At 37.0% G+C, this 18,362-nt stretch overlaps 1 protein-coding gene across 24 annotated transcripts in view; it reads left to right on the top strand.

The window, feature by feature from the left end:
- LOC124363252 (NAD kinase-like) overlaps positions 1-18,362 on the top strand; it is a 203,231-nt gene that overhangs the window by 173,690 nt on the left and 11,179 nt on the right. For 20 of the 24 annotated variants that reach the window (XM_046818441.1, XM_046818443.1, XM_046818444.1 and 17 more), the window contains 5 exons: positions 1,296-1,425; positions 3,115-3,412; positions 12,383-12,577; positions 12,997-13,154; positions 14,991-15,073. In XM_046818441.1, coding sequence (XP_046674397.1) covers positions 1,296-1,425; positions 3,115-3,412; positions 12,383-12,577; positions 12,997-13,154; positions 14,991-15,073 — 864 coding nt within the window. Of the gene's footprint in view, positions 1-1,295; positions 1,426-3,114; positions 3,413-12,382; positions 12,578-12,996; positions 13,155-14,990; positions 15,074-17,085; positions 17,169-18,362 lie in introns of all 24 variants that reach the window. The other 4 variants (XR_006922532.1, XR_006922534.1, XR_006922533.1 and 1 more) reach the window with 2 other exon arrangements.

The following is an 18,362-nucleotide window of genomic DNA, read 5'->3' on the forward strand; positions in this document are numbered from 1 at the left end:
TTAATGGATCCTGATAACCCCAGTTATGGAGCAGGATGTCATTACATTTATGTTACAGGTTATAGAACTTACTTATAAGCCTTATGCTTATGTTACAGGTTATAGAACTTACTTATAAGCCTTATGCTTATGTTACAGGTTATAGAACTTACTTATAAGCCTTATGCTTATGTTACAGGTTATAGAACTTACTTATAAGCCTTATGCTTATGTTACAGGTTATAGAACTTACTTATAAGCCTTATGCTTATGTTACAGGTTATAGAACTTACTTATAAGCCTTATGCTTATGTTACAGGTTATAGAACTTACTTATAAGCCTTATGCTTATGTTACAGGTTATAGAACTTACTTATAAGCCTTATGCTTATGTTACAGGTTATAGAACTTACTTATAGGCCTATGCTTGATCTCTATCTGTGATTTCTCCGAAATTTAGGATGAAAAAATTAAATTTTTTTTGTGCTCTAACTGTTACGGAATATGCCCATATAATATTGTCCTAAAGTTTGAAGTTCCATATATTAGCATTAAAAGGATAGGCCGTACCGAACCCCCTTTAGTTGTTAGGATGGTTTTTTCTAAAGGCAGCCTGAGCCATGATGAATATTTAAAATGTTGCATATTTATGTGCAATTTATTTTAAATGTATGTATGTACTGTAAAAAGGAGAAAATAATCGTACTATTATTATATTGTACAGTATATTATTTGAAATGGACTCATAGATTTTTTTTTATTTTGATATTTTTGAAAATATAAACTCTGTTATATAGCTAAACTGATAGATAGTGATAAGAAGCCAGAGTCTGAATGTCTTGTTCTGTGGCAATGCATATATTCTGTACTGTACCATGTTCACTTTATTTTATTACGATTATCAGGTATAACAATAAAATGACTATAGAAAGGAAACCGTCACCCCCACTATGAGTGGTGCAGACCCCTTTAACCATCTTAAGGTTTTGGCGTCGTGCCATAACAAAGTTGTTCTAATTAAGATGTTCGAGTTCAAGGATAAGAGTTTCTGTTTTATAACACAAGCCCTAAATTAATTGTGGACTTAATGGTGTAATGGGTATAACAAATTTAAAATGTGTGTTATTTTGAAAACTGTTAGGATGATGTGTTTCTAACACAATATTTATGTAGATTTTGAGTACGACTATTCAAGTGGCATTCAATATTTCAGAAAACTAAGATCTGATTCAGATTTCCAAGCATAGATTGTAAGGAAGAACGTTTTGTAGGAGGCTTGTGACGGTGATGGTATTAATTATGTTCAATGTTTCCAGGACGATACAAGACCCTGCCAGTCAGAGACTGACATGGTACAAGCCACCTCTCACAGTCCTAGTCATCAAGAAGGTGCGAGATGTGTCAGTGCTCAGTCCATTCGTCCAGCTTGTGCGCTGGCTTATAGAGGTATGACAGAGATTTAGTAATGTTTAGCGAATGAAACTTGAGATTTGAAACAGATCAGCCAGTCGGTCAGTGAAAGATGAATTCTTTCTTCCAAAACTGTGTAGGATATCATTAACATTAAAACCAAAACTTCCAAACAAATCAAAGTAAAAATTGGAGATGTTTAACGGATTTTTGCATCTGTTGCTTGTGGGTTAGATCCTCGGCCCTCTGAGCCTCAAGTTACCTAAACGCGAGGGCAGTGCCTTGCAGCATCTATGGTGTTGGCGCCAGTTCTTGAAAAAAAAGCTAACCGAAATTATCCAACAGCTCCTAGCTAAAAAATCAAGCGAGCTCAATTTAATGTCCATGTGGCTCATAAAAAAGTGTTCCCAACACATTGTGAGTCCCCTAATTGTGAATTTGTCTTTCCAGATAAGTCTTTCCCTCACCCCTGAAAGTGGCTAAAGTAACAACTATTTTCAAAAAAGATGATCCATATTCCAACTATCGGTCTGTTTACATTCTGCCATTTCTGAGCCAAATGTTTGATAAACTTTTTGTTAAGAATGCTTTGATTTCTTAATAGTCACAAACAGCTCTTTGATGTCCAATGACGCTTCAGAAAGGGCAAATCGATGGTAAACACAGTCTTGAGTCTAGTCAAAAGAGTTGTAGAAGATCAATTCTTTTCCTGGTCTATGTCAATGATATAGGGTTATCACTACTGCAAGGGAGACTCGTGCAGTATGCTGATGTCACAACTCTCTGTTTCAATGGAAAGTCAAAGGAAGTGTTGGAACAACAGGCTTTTGTTGACCTGAATAACTGTCCACTTCCAAACACTTCTAAAGTCTCAATCTTACAACAAACGCCTCAAAATCCAATTTTGTGAACTTCTCTTTGTGAAGTGGAGATTCTGGGTGTGGGCAGAGACTCTGTTCTAGAAGAAACCAAATCCGTAAATTCCTTGGAATACACCTTGATGAAGGGTTGACATGGAGTACTCACATTGACTCAGTTTGTACCAAATTAGCCTCAGGCATTTATGTTATGAGGCCTTCAGCCAAATACTGCCCGAGTCAGGTACTGATGACAGCATATTACGACCTGATTTACCCACATCTTACCTATGGATTGAGTTTGTGGGGCTCTAGTACAAATAATCAATTTTTGAGAGCCTTCAAAGTTAAAAGTGATTCGAATCATTGCAAACATGAATTTCAGAGTCCCTGTCTATACATCCTAGAAACAGTTTCATTCTGTATATCCAAATGTACCTTGATGAGGGGCCGTGATGTGCATGGATATGAGACAAGAGGCAGAGACAACTACCGTTCTGCAAATCACAGAACGGTAGTTTATAAACACTTGCCTTCACAAGCTGGTGTCTATTTTATCAACAGATTGCTAGCTTCCATTAAAAATGCACCAACGCCTGAGGCGTTAAAAACAACCTGTCTTAAACGCTTTATAGCGTCATTGGCATTTTATAATTTCAGCAAGTTTTTGGCATGTAACTGGGAGACCACCCATTTTGAAAACAGACCCTGGTGGTGAAAATGGTGAAAATTGGTGAGTGAATGAGTGCATAATTTGTATGTGTGAATGTGACACTGTGGTATGATTGTAAAATTTTAGATTAAATGGTTGACTTTTACCATATAATGTATATTGTTTACATTAATAAAACAAGTGTTTTGTGTGCAGGAGAAGCGGATGGTGGTGTTTGTGGAGCAGTCTGTGATGGATGATTCACTGTTGCTGGGTAATGCAGACTTCTCTGGCGTCAAGGAGAAGCTGATGACGTTTCGCGATGGCAAGGATGATCTCACAGACAAGATAGACTTCATAGTGTGTCTGGGAGGCGACGGGACGCTGCTCTACGCCAGTCTACTGTTCCAGCAATCCGTGCCTCCCGTGATGGCATTCCACCTCGGCTCACTCGGCTTCCTCACACCCTTCGAGTTCGAGAACTTCCAGGAGCAGGTCACCAACGTGTTGGAAGGTGACCGACAAGTTTTCTTTCCCATTCACACTGCATGTTCAAATTGAAACTAAATATTTTTGTTCTTAAAGCTGCTATAAGAATTAACAGAAAACTAAAATGATCGGTCATTTTAATCTTGATGAGCTCTATATTGTAATCTTTAGTTATGAAGGGTAGCAGTTTAATTCACTAGAGAAGTTCTTACATGTATGACAGGTGTAGCATTCAGACTGAACCTAAACTAAAAATTTATCATCAGATACAGACAACTTTTACTATTATTAAAGATCAAATACATCAAAAATGTGTACTAAAATTATTAGATAGACTTGTAAATTTATTTTTGTGCACATAAGTATAAAGTTTCCTACAAAATACAGCTTGTTACACACTGACCGTCACATGCTATTTAATGGAGAAAATACATTTATTTTTTATAGCTTTGCAGTTTGTTTTGTACAATAAATTTGGTAGAACGTTGATTGAACAAATTTGAATTTCGTACTCAGTCTGAACCATACTGCAGACCAACATGCAGTCAAACTTGGAAGGGGGGGGGGGGAGTCTCCCAGAATGTCATGTCCACATGTGTGTGCGTTGTTGGTATTTGAATATTGTTGTTTTGAACCTACAATAAAGGAAACTGATTTTCTTGAAAATTTCCATCCACACATGCATATAAGAATTGCTGTAGTAACACATAACACTTGGTGACTCCATTAGTAGATATGTTATTTTATAGGAACACATACCGATTCTTAGTGGAGCATTCATGTAATCAAGGCTCAGAAACCTTGACTTGTTCTGTACTGTTGCACTGAATATTTCTTGTCATCTCTGGTGTAATAATTAGAAAACACATCTCTGCAGCATATTCCACCTCTTTGCTCCTAATCACGCTTCAATTGCCTCTTTTGGGGGAATCCTGATACAAGTAGAAATATTTCCGTAGTGTCTGTGGGGGTAAGCTGTGTTTATTTCAGCTTAATTTTCTGTTCTCTCACGTATCTTATTGTTCAAAGACAAATTACAAATTCCTTCCAATAGAACTGTCACTCAAACGATTAGTATATGTGAACGATGGTGTATTTCATGGTATTTGTTTGTTAAGTTGTGGTCATTAAAAGAAATACACATCTCAGCACATTGTTCGGTCTTGTTGCTCCATGTCATGATTCATAGGATTAGTGTATGTGAACGATGGTGTATTTCATGGTATTTGTTTGTTAAGTTGTGGTCATTAAAAGAAATACACATCTCAGCACATTGTTCGGTCTTGTTGCTCCATGTCATGATTCATAGGATTAGTGTATGTGAACGATGGTGTATTTCATGGTATTTGTTTGTTAAGTTGTGGTCATTAAAAGAAATACACATCTCAGCACATTGTTCGGTCTTGTTGCTCCATGTCATGATTCATAGGATTAGTGTATGTGAAAAATGGTGTATTTCATGGTATTTGTTTGTTAAGTTGTGGTCATTAAAAGAAATACACATCTCAGCACATTGTTCGGTCTTGTTGCTCCATGTCATGATTCATAGGATTAGTGTATGTGAACAATGGTGTATTTCATGGTATTTGTTTGTTAAGTTGTGGTCATTAAAAGAAATACACATCTCAGCACATTGTTCGGTCTTGTTGCTCCATGTCATGATTCATAGGATTAGTGTATGTGAACGATGGTGTATTTCATGGTATTTGTTTGTTAAGTTGTGGTCATTAAAAGAAATACACATCTCAGCACATTGTTCGGTCTTGTTGCTCCATGTCATGATTCATAGGATTAGTGTATGTGAACGATGGTGTTTTTTATGGTATTTGTTTGTTAAGTTGTGGTCATTAAAAGAAATACACATCTCAGCACATTGTTCGGTCTTGTTGCTCCATGTCATGATTCATAGGATTAGTGTATGTGAAAAATGGTGTATTTCATGGTATTTGTTTGTTAAGTTGTGGTCATTAAAAGAAATACACATCTCAGCACATTGTTCGGTCTTGTTGCTCCATGTCATGATTCATAGGATTAGTGTATGTGAAAAATGGTGTATTTCATGGTATTTGTTTGTTAAGTTGTGGTCATTAAAAGAAATACACATCTCAGCACATTGTTCGGTCTTGTTGCTCCATGTCATGATTCATAGGATTAGTGTATGTGAACAATGGTGTATTTCATGGTATTTGTTTGTTAAGTTGTGGTCATTAAAAGAAATACACATCTCAGCACATTGTTCGGTCTTGTTGCTCCATGTCATGATTCATAGGATTAGTGTATGTGAACGATGGTGTATTTCATGGTATTTGTTTGTTAAGTTGTGGTCATTAAAAGAAATACACATCTCAGCACATTGTTCGGTCTTGTTGCTCCATGTCATGATTCATAGGATTAGTGTATGTGAACAATGGTGTATTTCATGGTATTTGTTTGTTAAGTTGTGGTCATTAAAAGAAATACACATCTCAGCACATTGTTCGGTCTTGTTGCTCCATGTCATGATTCATAGGATTAGTGTATGTGAACAATGGTGTATTTCATGGTATTTGTTTGTTAAGTTGTGGTCATTAAAAGAAATACACATCTCAGCACATTGTTCGGTCTTGTTGCTCCATGTCATGATTCAAAGGATTCCTAGAGATATGTTATTTGGAATCCTGATTTGATCTGAGAAGCTTCCTACAGTAAGTCTGCGGTATCAAATGGTGATGTTAAAATCGAACGTCAGCACTCGACCCTCTCTCATTGCTCCAGAGGGTTTCGACATTGTCTCTAACAGGGACGAGACTTGGACCGTTACTATGAACAAAGATAGGTTCCCTAGCATTTGTGGGGTAGGTTATGGTTATTGGAAGAAAACTACATCTCTGCACCTTCTTCTGTCTTCTTGCTCTAAGTTATGTATCAGAGCACTCCTACAGGAGAGACTTCTGGAACCCTGATGTAGACAAGGAAACTTCCGTAGCAACTCTCAGGTATTTTCTAGTAATTTTGAAAATTTTCAACCTCCGCATTCAATTCCATTACATAGCATGAGTTGGATTTTTAAAGTATTCTTCGATAGGGACATCGTTGTGAACCCAAACACTAAAAATGATGTTTCCTGGCATTTCTGGGGTAAGTTGTAATAATTAAATATTCATAAATCTTTGGTGTATCATAATGAGAAAGAATGAGGGGCTAATAAAAGCGAAACCTCCGTCCAATCAATCAATCAATCAAAATGCTTTATTTACAATTTCATCAAGAAAATGTAATGGCGTCAAAATACAGAATTGTCTTCATGCTTCTTGCTTTACAAAATTAGTAGGTTTGTGTCATGGCGAAGAATTCCTCCAATGTGTATAGCGGTCGTTCCACCAGCCAGTCCTGTAGTTGTCTCTTCAGTTGTTGGGTGTTCAGGTTCTTCAGTGATTCTGGTAGTGCATTATACAGTTTACGTCCGATGTACGACGGCTTCTTGCTGTACTGTGTGTAGTGTGGTGTAGTGGAAGTATGTAGTCTTTTGCTCGTCTCGTGTTGTAGTGGTGGATATTCTCCCCTCGTCTGTAGTCCTGCTGTGTGTGTGGGTAACAACAGTGTGGATATAGAGACTTATCACTGTTAGAATTCCTAGTGCTTTGTAAGATTCTCTACAACTCTCTGTTGGTTTTAGATCAGCAAGTGTTCTTATTGCTTTCTTTTGTAGGACTAGGATTCTATTTAGGTTTTGTTTGGTTGTGCCACCCCACACTATCAAACCATACCTAATGTGGGATTCAATCAAGGCGTAGTAGGCTGCTTTTGCTATATCGAGTCCTCCAATCCACTTCATTCTTCTCACAACAAAAACTCCTGATGCCAGCTTCTTGCTCAAATTATTGACATGAGTAGTCCAGGAAAGATCAGAGTCTATGGTAACTCCCAGTAATTTGGCTTCTTTTTCTACCAAGAGATCAGGAATTTTTGGTATCTCGTCCAGTCGCCTACTAAAGTTTATGCAGGTTGTCTTTTTTGGATTTATTACCAGGTCGTTTTGGAGACAGTAGTGAAGTGTTTCTTGCGTTGATGATATTATGTCAGAGTGGAGCTCTTCAGCAGTATTTGTGGTTAGAAGGAGAGTAGTGTCATCGGCATACATTACAGAGTTATAATTTATGGAATTTGGAAAATCATTGGTAAAAAGGACAAACAGAAAAGGGCCCAAAACTGAGCCTTGTGGTACTCCTCTATTTGAGGGTTGAAAGGTGGATTTGAAGGATGTCTTCTTACCATTTGTTGATGTTTGTAATTCTACAAGCTGTTGGCGTCCTTCTAGGTAACTCGCTATCCAGTTCCCCGACCCTCCTCTGACACCCAGAGTTGCCAGTTTAGTTAGAATGAGGTCGTGTCCCAAGCAGTCGAAAGCCTTGCTATAGTCGACCATGACAGCTGCTACAAGTTTGTTGTCCTCCAGCTGATCTGTGACAAATTCAACTAGGCTGATTAATGCACTTAGTGTTGATCTTCCTTTTAAGAAGCCGTGCTGATGTTTTGTTAGCAGCTCTTGGTTTTGCAGATGTTCAGTCATCCTTTTGATTGCAATTTTTTCTATTATTTTTGAAAATGTGGATATCAATGAAATTGGCCAATAGTTCTCTAATTTTGTAGTTGTTCCAGTCTTGTGTTTTGGGTAAATCTTCGATAATTTTAGTAATGATGGGAAGTGTCCTTGTTCAAATGATTTATTTATCACAGCAGCAAGGGGGGCAGCGAGTTGTTCAGCACAGTGCTTGACAGCCCTGGACGGCACCTCATCCAAACCACATGATAATTTTGATTTGAGAGAGCTAATTATTTCTAAAACTTCTTTTTCATAAGTTGGAGCAAAGTTGAACACTTCGATGTATTGCCTAATGGGAGGGTTTTGAATTGACTGCGGGACATAATGCAGATCATTTCTGTTTTTTATCAGTGTATTTTCTGCTACTTCTGCAAAAAATTTATTTAGGTTTTCAGCAATCAACGAGGGATTGTTTTCAAATGTACCATTTATTTCCATTTGAAGAGGTGTTATACTTGGATTTTTAGCCTGCTTCTCTGAGTTTATTATGGTCCATAGTGCTTTTGATTTATTGTCGGATTTATTTATGTATTCTGTTGCTGCAGTACGTTTAAGGTTTCTAAGCTTGAGGTCGTAGTCTTTTTTCTTAGTGATCATTTCAGCCTTATCTGCAGCATTGCCAGTTACTTCATATTTCCGAAAGGCCCTGAGAAAAATTTCTTTCAATCTCCTGGCTTCTTCATCGTACTTGCCATTTTGCTTAGATCTTTTTTTGGTTCTTGATTTCTTATTTGGGCAAGTTAAGTCCAGATTCAGCCTTACATTCCTGTAAAAGGCATTGTACATTTCTTCAGCATCAGGCTCATTATACACACAGCTCCAGTCTACTTTCATAAGCTCCGTTTTAAGATTTTGAAGATTTTGTTTACTGAAATTTCTTCTGTGTTCACTCACTGATGTTTGTGGGATTTTACTTTCTAGGTGTAAAAGACATTGTTGGCCTGTGTGATCTGATAAGCCTGTTTGAAAAATATTGAATTTGACAGTTGAATTGGGCATGTTAGTGCATATGCAGTCTATAGATGATTTGCAAGTGTTAGTTATGCGTGTTTCTGGGAGAGGGAGGCGTATTATTCCATGACTTAGCAGCTCTTCTTCAAAATGTTGGTTTTCTGGATTGTCAGTTAGTCTGTCAAAATTAACGTCACCCATTAAAAGTATTGGATTTGTCTCTGCTCGAATATTTTCCAGGATACTAGCTATCATCTCGATTGCTTGTTTACCTTGTCCTCCTGGAGGTCTATAAACTCCCAATATATGTAGTGATTGTTTGTTAATTTTGATCTTTATCAAGGCTGCTTCATACACTAATTCTATGCAGTAGTTGGCAATATCCGCTGCTTCTCCCTCAATGCCTGATGTTTCCTCCAGATATATCGCAACTCCTCCAAGTTTATGATTGCCTCTGCTGAAAGCTGTAATTAGTTTATATCCATGAATTGATATTGAGCGTAGATTATCTTGATTTAGCCCATGTTCAGTTAATATCAGTACTGTTGGGCGCAGCTGGTTCAGAAAGTGATTTAGCCTCTCAACTTTTTTAGACAGTCCCCTTATATTCTGGTGGAAAATTGAGATTTCTGAGGCTGAGTCCTTTTTTTCAGAGTGGAGTTGATGAAAATCCTGTGGTTTTGTATGTTTTTGTGTCTTTCCTGTTTTGGTTGGCAGTTTTCTAAAAAAGCGTTTTCATTTTTTGAGGCGACTTCCATATTGATATATATTTGTGGGGGTTGACTTTGGTTAGAAAAGTTTTTACTGATGGGTTTCTTTTGGCGTTGCTGGGTTTGAAAATGGTCATTTTCTGAGCATCCCTTGAGGGCTTCAAGTTCTCTAGTTACAAACTCCTCAAGGGTTTCTCCACTTGGGAGGATTTTAGCACTCAGTGGTGGTTTTTTCTCTCTTCTGATCCCTTCAATTAATCCTTCATTTACAGTAGTCCTTCTCAAGCCTGTTTCTACATTGGCAGGTTCTTCATGCCGAGCTTTGTTTTTGGCTACTTGGAGAGATACACTGAAATGGTTCCTCTCCTTCCCAGTTTGTTTTTTGCTCTTACTTATGTTATGGTTTTTAGAACAAGGAAGACTCTTTGCAGTGGGTGTACTTTGTGTGAGTGCTGGTGGTGTTGCAGGGTTTGTTTGTTCACCTTGCTTAAGCAGTTTTTCTTGCAAAGTTACCACAGAGCATTCTAGTTGGTCTTGTCGAATCTTCAGTTGAGTCAGCTCAGTTAATAGAGAGGCAGAGTAGTTGGGAACATAAAATTCTGAGTAATCTGTTTGTGTTTCTGAAGCGCTAGTGAGTTTAGGTGTCTGAGGTAGGCCCGTTTTGTCATCTTGGTTTAATTTCGGTTTGTTTATTATTACATGTAATTGCTTCACTGGTGTTGGATTTGACGGTACTGATGTGTAGGCTGTGGCTGGTTGCATAGTTTGCGTTTCTACATTTTTGAATTTCTTTGAGTCTTGTTGGTTTTTGTCCAGCAAATCTCTTTGTCCAGATTTTTCTCTTTTGAGATTAAGGATTATTTGTTCTAGTTCTAGTATTTTATTTGCTTGTTCATCAAAAATGAGAGTCTTGTCTTGTGTCATGATCCTCGTAAAAGTTCTGTAGTTCTTGTCTATTTTGTTTTTCCTTTGCGATCTGGGCTATAGCTTCTTGTAGTTTTCTTCCCGATTCTTCAATTTTTTGTAGGTATTTTTCCTCGGCTTCAGTTCGATCTTCCAGTGTTGCCTCCAGTTCAGCAAGTTTAGCCTCCAGCGCTGAGTTTCGGGTGCTTAGGTCCTCAGCATCCTTTTTCAGCTCCAAGTTTTCAGCCAAAAGAAGACTGCCCACCTCTGCTGCCAATGCCAGAGATGTCTCAAGATCATCTTCCTCTTGTCCCTCTTGATCTTTTACCTTTGTTTTTACAGCACTCAAGCTCAGCTCCAGATCAGATATAACTGTGTTTCTATTTTCCTTGACCTTGTGGTATCCTGATGGGCTGGGTGTCTTAAATGTGGGACGTTGTTCTGCTTCTCCTATTGCCACAAAGGTTAATTCTGACATAGAGCCGTTTTGGGCAGTCATTGAGGTCTTACAATTTTCACATGTCCATGTTTTTATTTCATCTTGGGTCAATTTTTTTAGGTGCTTGTCAGATATATTGTCAGATACAATCTTTTGGTATATGTATAAAACTTCCAAAGTAATTACCTGGTGAGATAATTGTCCAATCGTTAAAAGATTTATGTGGGACCACTATGAGGCAGCCCTCTTTTGTTAAAAAAAGTGCATGAAAATCGATTTAGTAGTTTCAGAAACGTATGGGCATACATAAAAAAACATTAGGTTTCAACAACAGGTTGAATTTTATAAACTCCTTTTTGTAGTTGGTTAAAAATTGGTATTAATCATATACAAGACATATTACTCACATATACTCATATATAAGGGTCATATATTAAAATAATGGCATGTGTGTTCATGGTATATACATACATGAGCACATGGCCTAATGTACAATGGTAAAGACTTGGACACGAAATGTTGTGGTTCTACTTACATAGCCATTACAGTGGTTTTTTATTCAATAGTCATTTATATTGCAATTTCCTGCTTGTAGATAAGCATTTTTGGATTGCTCTCATCAAGATAAAGTTGATTTCTTTTTCTCATATTGTTACAGTCAAAGAGAAATTAATATCAAGCACAACATAGACTTGAAACAAGAATGAGTGCAGTGGAAAAATTTTAATTCACTCTAACCGACAAAGTTTTAAGACTTCATACTGGAATGTGATGGCTATCAGTTTTTAAGATAAAAAAAGGAATTATTTAGGTTGATATCACACAATGTGGATCAAAAATACTGTTGACGTGCACTGCAAACTGAGATGTGCATTCCTTAACTGACAATGATGGAAACTCTTGTCACCTCCTTCACTCCAAAGTGTGTCCTTACACCATGCCTTGACCAAGAAAGATATTCAAGATTTTCATTGGAAAACTTTTTTATTTATTATTTGAGGTATACACTTTTGTATTAGAATTCTGTTTTACACAAAGGCATAATGTTCAAAACCAAGGGTAAACAAATGATGTCCAATCCATAATTGCTAGAACCCACTGGCAGAAATGTAATGTGTAATGTAATGTAAGGGGAGAATTTATTCCACACATTACTTGTAGTTACTTGTAGTTCTTAGTCAATAAAGTAGTTTCTTCTGTGCAGTTCAATGTTACGTGAATGGTGCAGTGTTGTATAACTACATTTTGAGAATCATAATTTATTTCCACTTAATAATATTGTTTATTGATTCTTCACAGTTAGTTTTGGATAAATTTAAGAATCCTTCCATCTTAGCTTTTCACCTTTATGTATTTTTTTAGTGACGATGTTTGTAACATAAAAATTATAAAATATTGGTTCTGTTGTAGGCCACGCAGCTCTCACACTGCGCAGTCGACTCCGGTGTATCATAATGAGGAAGAATGAGGAGGTAACAAAAGCCAAACCTCCGTCCAACCTTCTGGTACTGAATGAAGTGGTAATAGACAGAGGGCCATCTCCGTATCTCTCCAACATCGATCTGTTCCTGGATGGGAAACACATCACTTCAGTACAGGGCGACGGTAAGTACAGAGTTTGTCAGTACTGGCAAAGTTTCTCATCGGAACAACCACAGGTGCTCACTGATCAATTTTCCTCACAAACTTCATTATAAAATTGTACTTTTTATGCACATCTCCACCATTCATTTCACCAAGCCAAGTGAATTTGTTTTCATTAAAAACATAATAACAGAGTGCATTTTACAATCGGCAGAATATTATTCATTAAAATGGCGATGAAAAAGTTACAAGAATTGTTCTGTAGGCTTTTTCACACAGGTGACCAATAAATAAATAATTGTTAATACAAATTTTAAAATTTTTCCAAAAGTTTAAACTTCATTTGTCTTAAGACATTTTAATCCAGTAAACTGTGGACATCGCTTACGATGATCATGTAAGTTTCTGTATGTAGTTATAACAGGTTTTGTGTGACGCAGGTCTGATCGTGTCAACACCCACCGGTAGCACTGCGTACGCCGTGGCAGCCGGCGCCTCCATGATCCATCCCTCCGTGCCCGCCATTATGGTCACCCCCATCTGCCCCCACTCCCTCTCCTTCAGGCCCATCGTAGTGCCGGCGGGCGTGGAGCTCAAGGTGAGTATCTCATTGTTAGTAACGACTTGCCAATCATCATTATCAATTAATGTTTGGAAACTGGTATGTTTTTCATGTTATGATCCAAAACACTTCAGTGAAATGAATATATAATCATCATTTTAATTAAATGTTAGAGATACAAGTATTTTTCCGTACAATGATCAAAACATTGCTATTCAGGTTCAAGATAAAAATCTGAAAGACCAGTAACAAGCCGAATTCATGAAGTTATCGGTTAAGTTCAGCGTCAAGCATCATTAGTGGTTTGGTTTATTCGATTTTAACTGAATGATGGTTTCACTGAGTGCACTGTTGCTGCAAAATTTGTTCCAAAGAAAGCGAACAAAAGCAGCATCAGTTTGACATTGCTCAGAACCCGGTAGAATGCATACGGAAGAAACCTAGTTTTCTCAAAACAGTTGTAACAGGTGATGAATTAATCGTGGGTGTATCGTTATGGCCCAGAAACCAATGTGCATTCTTTCCATGTCGCCTCATTCGAAGCAAATTCAAGGTCATGTTGGCCATATCCACTCGAGAGTCAGGTTATCACTAAAGAATACTACTTAGGAGGAAACAAGATTTTTCAGGACTTTTCCTATTGTTTAGTTCTACAAAAAATCAGCAACACTATTTTTCAAGATTTGAATGGAGATCTCTTCTTCAGGTAAATAACTAACCTAACACATAACTACTTTCTTTAATCTATTTGATACTCCAGGTTTTCTTGTCAATAAAGCTTACTAATTTTGCCTAATTTATTGGTTGTTCTACCAATTTAATGTATGAAGGCTTGTTTTGTTTCCCTTTAAAGAAATGAGGCTCCCAGTGTATGGTCTCAGATAAACGATGATATGCAATGTTTGCTTTTCTGTTAGCCCCTTTTTCATGTTTTCTCAGTGACTGAGTCAGTTCAGAAAATTCCTGTTATCTTCTTAATCCTTCCAAAAACAAACTTCAAACAAAGAACTACTTAGAAGTTCTACTATGCCTACATGATGCAGTGTGGCTTATATGTCCTGACTTGTGAACCAAGACATTTTGGCATCTTTGTCACTGCACCCGCATATATGCCATTGTGTAATAAATTTCTTGTTCCTTCGTCTCCTTCACTGAAGATGCCCTAAAAGAGTCCTAATTTGTGGTCAGGAATGACAGCACAAAACACGATGGCTCATTGGATTCCATTTCCAAAGGACGTTCAAGCCACTTCAAAAAGTGGCAGAAGAGCTGGATAATTGCCTGGAGTCTCCAGTGGAGTATTTTGTAGGATATCATTTGTTAAAACATGTTAAATAGATAACCTTTTTCAGGTTTAGGTCAGAATCATTTTGAGCAGACCTCGTAAATGAACTAAACAGTCTTGAGTTGGACACACCCATGTTTTTGAGGCTGTGACATTCGATGGAGTCTCAACATGCTCGAAGGACTGTGAAGAGTTTATTTGTTGTCTGGTGAACCCAACGGATCATTTCTTTATCTTCTAAAAGAGCAACAATGGACTGAATTTAACAACGCAATAAAGAACTTGTGTTTTTTATTACAAAATTTTTATTTATTGGAATTTGAAAACCTCAACCTTTGCCTGAACATGTGTGAAAGATTGACAAATCGTTATTGTCTGTCACTTTAACACATTTATGGGACTTGTGTACAAAAGTCAGCATCAACAATAACAGGATTCAATAATTTTTAGTTTATTAGTCTTTCAAGTAGCATTTTGTTTTTAAACGTAATACAAATATCAGAATACAAGTAGATTTCAAAAGCTTTACTTGAGTCCTCTCTGTGACGGGGAGACAAATGTTGATGTAAACTGTGGCTGTTTTGTAGATTTCAGTGTCGCCCGACAGTCGGAACACGGCGTGGGTGTCCTTCGATGGCCGCAACCGTCAGGAGCTGTTCCACGGAGACAGGTACCAGTCCGGGCACGTTACAGCTTGTGTCTGCTTGTCTGTGTGGTCTTGTCAGGGCACGTAACTAAAATAGACAAATCAAATATTGATACCTGCTCCCCCCCCCCCCCACTTTGGAACTAAACCATTAATCAGTTTTATAAACGTTATGTTTATTTTTTGTAGCATGGCTATTGTTTTATTTTCAAATCATCCATAGTCAATAACATAATTCCTAAACAAGGAACTAAGGAACGTTAAACCAACTTATCACTTCATCAACAGCCACTTTGTGTGATTCAGTTTTGTTTTGTAAAAAAACCTCAAAGTAAAGTACCGTACAAATATTTTGAAATATAACATATAGAGTACAATATAGAGAATTCAACATTAAAACTCTATATTAAGTGTGTAATGTAACAACTAATATTGATATACAACAAAGCTGATGTTTCACCCAGCCATTGCTTGCCTTTTGTTATTTATTGTGAGAGGCTTCTCCAGTTTATTAATAAATGTAGCTGTTAAATCTTACATACTTCTATTACTGTTGTAAAACCACTACCATTGGTTTCTTGTAGATTTCAAATTATACTGTTGTTACAAAATGTCGTTCTAACAGAGTATTTTCTACATTTTCGTCTTTAATTTGATCCCCATCTCTACCTTTATTTACACGAAAAATTATTCCTTTATGTACACGTTGTTTATAATATATTTCAGGCAATAATATTGTAGTGCACTATTTATGCAAAAAGCCTTGCTTTTAAAATGATTTCTATGTAAATTATTGATTTTGGATATAGAAATTGAATATTGAGCACATTCTGGTTTCCGCTCACTCACTGTTCACTCACAACTGTTGTTGGACTTGTTCACATCGTACTAACCACATCTCGCTCATTTATACATAAACTTAATTATGAAAATCTTCAATCGAACTCGGTTTAATTGTTGTTTGATTAGAACTGAATTTTTTATAGAAGGCTTCTCCTTTATATTGGATTTTCTCAATTCTTACATAAATAACTTCTGGATATCCAATAAAATCTCTGATGATTTGTTTTTGTTAAATTCTGTAAAAAAATTCTACCGAATATCTTATAAGTGTCCTTTTTCTTTCTTCAAATATTTTCCAAAAGATTTATTTTGGTGAGGAGGTTGTTTAGTATGTGACTCCTATATTATTAATTTTCCTGAGCTCTTGTTTATGAGTTTATGGCCTTGACACACATTCAGTTGCTAATAAGGTGCCATACATGGTTCGAGTTGTTATTACGATCAGGATCTTGTCATTAAGACAGTACAAAAACTGCAGTACTCTGACATTAAATTCTCTCTGCAGTTCAGGTTAACAAACTCCTGGGTAAAAGGGTGTCAAGATGTGCCTTATACTAAAGAAGCCAAGTTGGCAAAATAGTGTGTGTAATTTTCAGAAACCTAGCTTCTTTTTATTTAAATATATTTATTCCATTAACTCTTTAGTTATCCGGTAGGCGTGTTGTAGTGCAAGGGTAATATTGCAAGGATGGCCCCTTTCTAGTCTCTTAATGAGCTGTAAATAAACTTATTTTGTTTGGTCTTGTATCACCAATTTGTTACGTTTTGCTCTTCTCTGATTGAAGTTATTAACTCACCTCTAATTTTAAGTCAGGTTTTTGGAGATAGATTCCTTCAATAAAATGTGTGATACCATCTGTGAAGTCATGTTTTATTTTGTATTTCTTGTTATATTTTAATCTGTTATTAGTAGAAATAAAATTTAGTTCTTTATTTACCAGTATCCTTGATAATGAAAAAATAATTAGGTTTCACTAAATAAAATTCCAAGACCATCTTTTTGTATACAATTTAATATGATTACTCCCCTCTGATGTATCGATGGCTCTATTAACATGATTGTCAGTAGCTAGTCCGCTAGGTGGTTTAGGAGGTCTTGCTGCAGAATACACCCAATAACCTGCAGACTGGAGTCGTCCACTTTGAGAAAATGAAGTTGGAAGCAGCTCCACTAATGCTCACCTTGTTGTCAGGTCATGCTAAACAACGACGCCCGCAACACTGCTTGGGTCTCGTTCGACGGACGCAACCAGCAAGAGCTGCGCGTGGGAGATAGGTCGGTCTCGGTGTCAAGTGTTACGCTACGCTAACCGTGTGTGCTAGTCCTTAGTGAGGTGACGGTCCCGCCACAAGCCCAGGGTGGCGGTCAGCTATGTTTGCCGTACTCAGTGAATATTTCCCCTGTATTTACATTGCTAGTAATTCATTAAAAAAACCAATGGTGGTGGTTTTACTTAAAAGCATGAGCCTAAAGTATTTATAAGTCATGCATGTCAGATAGATTGCCTGCAATAGACTAGTAATTTCAACCTGTAAATATGTGGGAACGTATTAATAGACAGTCACAATCTCTCCTGACAAATGTGGTTCTGTAGTACTTTAGATGCTGCAATCATGTTCCACAATTTCAAACCCATTGTAAATATGTGGAACATATTTGTAGACAGCCACAATCTCTCCTGACAAATGTGGTTCTGTAGTACTTTAGATGCTGCAATCATGTTCCACAATTTCAAACCCATTGTAAATATGTGGAACATATTTGTAGACAGCCACAATCTCTCCTGACAAATGTGGTTCTGTAGTACTTTAGATGCTGCAATCATGTTCCACAATTTCAAACCCATTGTAAATATGTGGAACATATTTGTAGACAGCCACAATCTCTCCTGACAAATGTGGTTCTGTAGTACTTTAGATGCTGCAATCATGTTCCACAATTTCAAACCCATTGTAAATATGTGGAACATATTTGTAGACAGCCACAATCTCTCCTGACAAATGTGGTTCTGTAGTACTTTAGATGCTGCAATCATGTTCCACAATTTCAAACCCATTGTAAATATGTGGAACATATTTGTAGACAGCCACAATCTCTCCTGACAAATGTGGTTCTGTAGTACTTTAGATGCTGCAATCATGTTCCACAATTTCAAACCCATTGTAAATATGTGGAACATATTTGTAGACAGCCACAATCTCTCCTGACAAATGTGGTTCTGTAGTACTTTAGATGCTGCAATCATGTTCCACAATTTCAAACCCATTGTAAATATGTGGAACATATTTGTAGACAGCCACAATCTCTCCTGACAAATGTGGTTCTGTAGTACTTTAGATGCTGCAATCATGTTCCACAATTTCAAACCCATTGTAAATATGTGGAACATATTTGTAGACAGCCACAATCTCTCCTGACAAATGTGGTTCTGTAGTACTTTAGATGCTGCAATCGTGTTCCACAATTTCA

This window comes from Homalodisca vitripennis, chromosome 5 (assembly GCF_021130785.1).
Source record: "Homalodisca vitripennis isolate AUS2020 chromosome 5, UT_GWSS_2.1, whole genome shotgun sequence".
NCBI lineage: Eukaryota > Metazoa > Arthropoda > Insecta > Hemiptera > Cicadellidae > Homalodisca > Homalodisca vitripennis.